This window comes from Marmota marmota, unplaced genomic scaffold, assembly GCF_001458135.2.
Source record: "Marmota marmota marmota unplaced genomic scaffold, marMar, whole genome shotgun sequence".
In the NCBI taxonomy this organism is placed as follows: domain Eukaryota; kingdom Metazoa; phylum Chordata; class Mammalia; order Rodentia; family Sciuridae; genus Marmota; species Marmota marmota.
This window is the reverse complement of record NW_026000019.1, coordinates 22161215-22165532: the sequence shown is the minus strand read 5'-3', so window position 1 is coordinate 22165532 and position 4318 is coordinate 22161215. Positions and strand designations below refer to the sequence as shown.

General features: G+C 50.5%; 1 protein-coding gene across 1 annotated transcript; it reads left to right on the top strand.

The window, feature by feature from the left end:
- The first annotated feature begins 344 nt into the window (after window positions 1-344).
- On the top strand, window positions 345-3789 carry Xcl2 (X-C motif chemokine ligand 2). Its single transcript, XM_015491869.2, has 3 exons — window positions 345-489; window positions 2647-2761; window positions 3509-3789. Exons 1-3 carry the CDS (start codon window positions 429-431, stop codon window positions 3672-3674), a joined length of 342 nt encoding a protein of 113 aa, XP_015347355.1. The 5' UTR covers window positions 345-428; the 3' UTR covers window positions 3675-3789.
- The last annotated feature ends 529 nt before the right edge of the window (window positions 3790-4318 follow it).

Sequence of the window (4318 nt, the reverse complement as noted above, 5' to 3'; positions counted from 1 at the left end):
GTGGAAGCCCCGGGGCCAGAGGCAGGTGGAATGGGCCACGGTGACCACCGCACCCCACTTCCTTCGCTCTGTCCCATGGTTGGGACATGACATAGGCCTTGGGCATCTCTGCAGTGGAAGATCTGACTTCAGATTGGCGGCCAGAGATGAGACAGACCGTTTTCTTCTATGCAGAAATTTGGTTTCACTGACACGTTAACCACAGGAGGAGAGGAGAAGGCCACAGGGTGTGGGGTTAGTGTGAAGGGGCAGAGGAACCTTCTGTTTTAAGATCAAAGCATCAGTGTTGCAAAGACTTTCCGCTATTCCACACCCACCCCGAAAGCCCCCTCACCACAGGAAGTGCCTTGCGCTGACCATGGAGGGATAAAAGAGGCTGGCGGGGAGCTGATCCTCAGTCTCCTGAACAGCTCCGCAAGACCCCAGCCATGAGACTTCTCCTCCTGGCCCTGCTGGGCATCTGCTGTCTCTCCGCATGCACTGTGGACGGTGAGTGGAGGGGCAGGCTGCCGGGAGGGCGGGCACACACGGGGGGTTGACTCGGGTTTTGACCGGAGTCACTGCTTTCCCAGTCTAAGCCCATAACTTCCCATATGCAAAAGGGGAACAGACCCTGTAGACTCCCAAGACAGAGAGCACTCGGTTAGTTGCTGGGCTTTGGCTCTTCCTAATTAGGTGATCTGGAGTAAATTTCTTAACCATCTTGAAACTGTGCTCATTTATCTCTAAATTATACTAATACCCACCTAGTATTAAAATGAAATGATCTGATTTACCTATTTATGGATTACTTGTTTATTTACTCACATCAAATCTCCTGATAAATGGTGATTTTTGATTAAGGGTAGCTACAGATGGTGGTGATGATTATAAATGCATTTGTGGCTTTTACTCATTTACTATTGATCTTGATAAATTCTCAAAGTCTTGAGTTCCATTATAGTGTGGGAATAAGATTGAGGATGTATGTTCTGAAGCAAATCAATGTTTTATATTTATTAAAATCAAACTAAAAATGGAAACTCGTACCTTCAAACCCAGAAAGTCAAATTACCTTTAAGTAAGCTGGAAAGTCTATTATTACTGCTGAAAGTGTTACCATTTTAGGATGAATTTCTTGAATTCGTAGGAGCTTACATGGTGTGAACAGGTAGATCAATACCTTATAAATGATCCAACAAACCTGCCAGTCATGTCCAGAGAAGGTTCAGATTCCCTGAGTCTTGTCTGGGCATTCAACAGGCATTTCTCGAAGGATCAGTTTCTCCTACTGGATGGAATTATTTTATACTTTTCCGTATCCTATTGGTAAATTTGGAATATAAAGCCATAACTTGGTCAAGAGTCTGTGAGTAAATGAGCCAAAGACCAGGACTCCGTGACATTGGGCAGAACAAAATATTTATGAAACAAAATAGCTCATGACCGCCGAGTTACACCACATGTGGCCGTAGAGCTGGCATTTTTCTGAGATGACAGGTGTCACATTTGGTGGGATGCAGATCTGGGCAGGGCCGTGATGCTCTGTGAGAGGCCGAGAGCCGCAGACACTGGCCTCACGTTCCCAAGTTTCCTACTGAATGAGCTTTATAATCCCCTGGTGCTCAGCTTCTTGTGTTCAGAACTGGCTCAGAACTGGGCAGAACAATCTTTGCTTTGACTCAAACTTCAACAACTAACAGCAGACACGTGACATCACTGAGCGTGCGTGAAAGCTTCTGTGGTTTAGAGGACAGTAGGAGGCGCTGGGTCCTGGTGGCCCGGTTAGACACTTACACACAGAAAAATGGCTTCTTAAACAGTGAAGGGAAGAGAAAAGAAGCCAGATTTTTTCTTTTTACTGAGTTCAGAGGCAGCTCAGCATTAGAAACAAACCGGCAACGGTAGAAGAGGGAGGGCACGCAGCCTGGCACGGGAACCGGGCAGGAGCCTGGTGTCCACTGCACGCCCTTAGAAAGCCTCTGACCCCAACCTGAGCCTTATCAGCCGCTGCTTGAGGTGCTTTGTGGGTGGAGATTTCTGTGAACACACCCAGTATCCACAGATAAGGAGAAAATGGGCCCTCAGAAACTTTGATTAGATCTTGCCCAACCATTTATATGGCTGACCCTCCCAAGACCATTCCCCTCTGTACTGTAAGATGCACCTTCAAACTCACCAGTTGAATTCCTCTCGGCCACTCCTTTGAGGGTGAAGCCCTCCCTCACTCTATTTCACATTTTGCCACGAAACTACAACACCTTTATCCATTCTTTAGTCAAAGATGAGCTGCCTCCCCCGTTGAATGCCGCCTTGTCCCCTTACTCTCTGTCACACGACCCTCCCATCTCACAGGCAGCACGGTAACACAGCTATTGGAAATTATCTTCTCTGTTTGCCTGTTTTGTACCTGACGCCCCTTGAAGACGTGCTGCATGGAACCAGGGTCCACCTCTGTCCATCTTAGTGCCCGAAACCCTCGGCAAGAGCTGTGTGTCCCTGAATGAGTGGGCATCACTAGGCCATGTGCTGCCCATCACGGTGTCTCTGTGAAAATACACACATGCCATGTGACAATGACAATTCAATTGCTCTCACCACAAATTTCCTGAAACAATACCATGGCCTTGAATCTGACCATCTTGTCTCTCTGCTTCCTCTCGCCAGGTGTGGGCAGTGAAGTCCCTGAGAGGAGCATCTGTGTGAGCCTGTCCACGCAGCGGCTGCCCATCAACAGGATCAGGACCTACACCATCAAGGAGGGCTCCGTGAGGGCCGTGATGTGAGTGTCTCCCACAGAGGGCTTGGAGGGGGGGACAGCAATATGGAGATGGAGCAGAGTGGGTGCTGCGCCTCAGGGGACACCAGTCAACTGGAGGAGAGCCACAGCCTGACCCACAGCCCTCTACCTGGCCCCCTGGTCATGTCTTCACGCAGCCCCACCAAATGATGGTCATTGCCAAAGTCTAACCCAAATGGGAATCTGAGTCCTCTTTCCTGATTTGACCTAAGAGCAGAGCAGGTGAAGGCTGTGCCTAGTCTGAGACCAGTGCAGAGACAGCAGCCCAGGCCACATGTGCTTGGGCAGTCTCGGGGGCACAGGGTGCGGAGCAGCCTGTGCAGAGCCAGTCTCTCCCCAGGATCTCCTTTGCAGGAGGAGCAGCTCTCCCTGGCACAGAGTTGCCCAAAGGAATTGAAATAAAGAAATCACTTTAATCCAAAAAATTAGTATGTGTAGGTTTGAGAAAGAGGCAGGTGCATAGTAATTGAACAGCTGGTCACTAGGGTCCAGGCCAGGTGTGCACCTGGTGGAACTCAGGAGGCAGGGCAGTGGGACAAGGCTCCGGGCACTCCTGGAGGCACGGTCCCGTGGGCTGAAGCCAGAGAGGGAGCTGTTCCTTTGTGGTGTCCTGGTCTGAAGGGTCACTTCTTCTGCTAGTCTGTGCCTGAGAGCTCTTCAAGTCTGTGGGCGGCTCCTGACCCGAGGGCTCAGAGCTTGTGGCCGACTCTCTCTCTTCTTGCATTACAGTTTTATTACCAAACGTGGCCTGAAAGTATGTGCTAATCCAGAAGCCGAGTGGGTGAAGTCAGCGGTCAAAAGCATGGACAGCAGGTCCACCACCAAAAGGAGCAAGCTCCAGAGCAGCCCCACCAGGGCCCAGCCCACCAACACAGCCGGGACCCTGTCTAGGTAGTGGTCTCCCGGCTGCCGCCAGGCTCCCGACACAAGCTCATGGACTAATTAGGCTACGCTCACCTTGTACGCAAGTGCTGCTTGAATAAAACCGTTTCCCTGGGTTTCTATTTTAATGACTTTTGTATTCATTTACATTCTGTAATTAATAAATATTTATTGTTTCGAATGGTTCTCTGGCCTACTCTTATACGAGGGAAAGGTAACACGTCCCTGACGTTCTGTCCTAAGTGCGCCTCTCTGATGTCCCATGGCATCTGGGGGAGGCGGTCCCCACCTGGTGTGTCTGAGGAAAGCCCAACTCACCCCTGAGGGTCCCGCTGTGATGTCAGGAGACAGTGCGAAGGCACTCGAGGTCTACCTCACCTCGCCTTGGTCATAGTGGGAGGTGCAGAGTAGGGGACAACATCATCCAGCTGTCATTGTCCCCGTCCTGAGCGTCCACCTGGGTGGTGTCACTCAAGTTGGGTCTGGAGCTGATTCTTTCTGAGCTCTGCTGTGAGGGTAGGAAAGGCAGGAAGAGGCAGGGCTTTCCCTCTCTCCCAGAGTCTGGCTGGCAGGAACTGGAGTTGTGGTGTAAAGAGGTTCTAAAGTAAAATTCAGTGCTCTCCTTTCCCCTCCCTCCCTCCCTCCCTCCCTCCATTC

What these genes read in the sequence shown, in the direction of transcription:
- Xcl2 (XM_015491869.2), top strand. Translation starts at nt 429, where the DNA reads ATGAGACTTCTCCTCCTGGCCCTGCTGGGCATCTGCTGTCTCTCCGCA. An exon ending in CTCCGCATGCACTGTGGACG is followed by an intron (nt 490 to 2,646) that starts GTGAGTGGAGGG and finishes TCCTCTCGCCAG; the next exon opens with GTGTGGGCAGTGAAGTCCCT. An exon ending in GGCTCCGTGAGGGCCGTGAT is followed by an intron (nt 2,762 to 3,508) that starts GTGAGTGTCTCC and finishes CTTGCATTACAG; the next exon opens with TTTTATTACCAAACGTGGCC.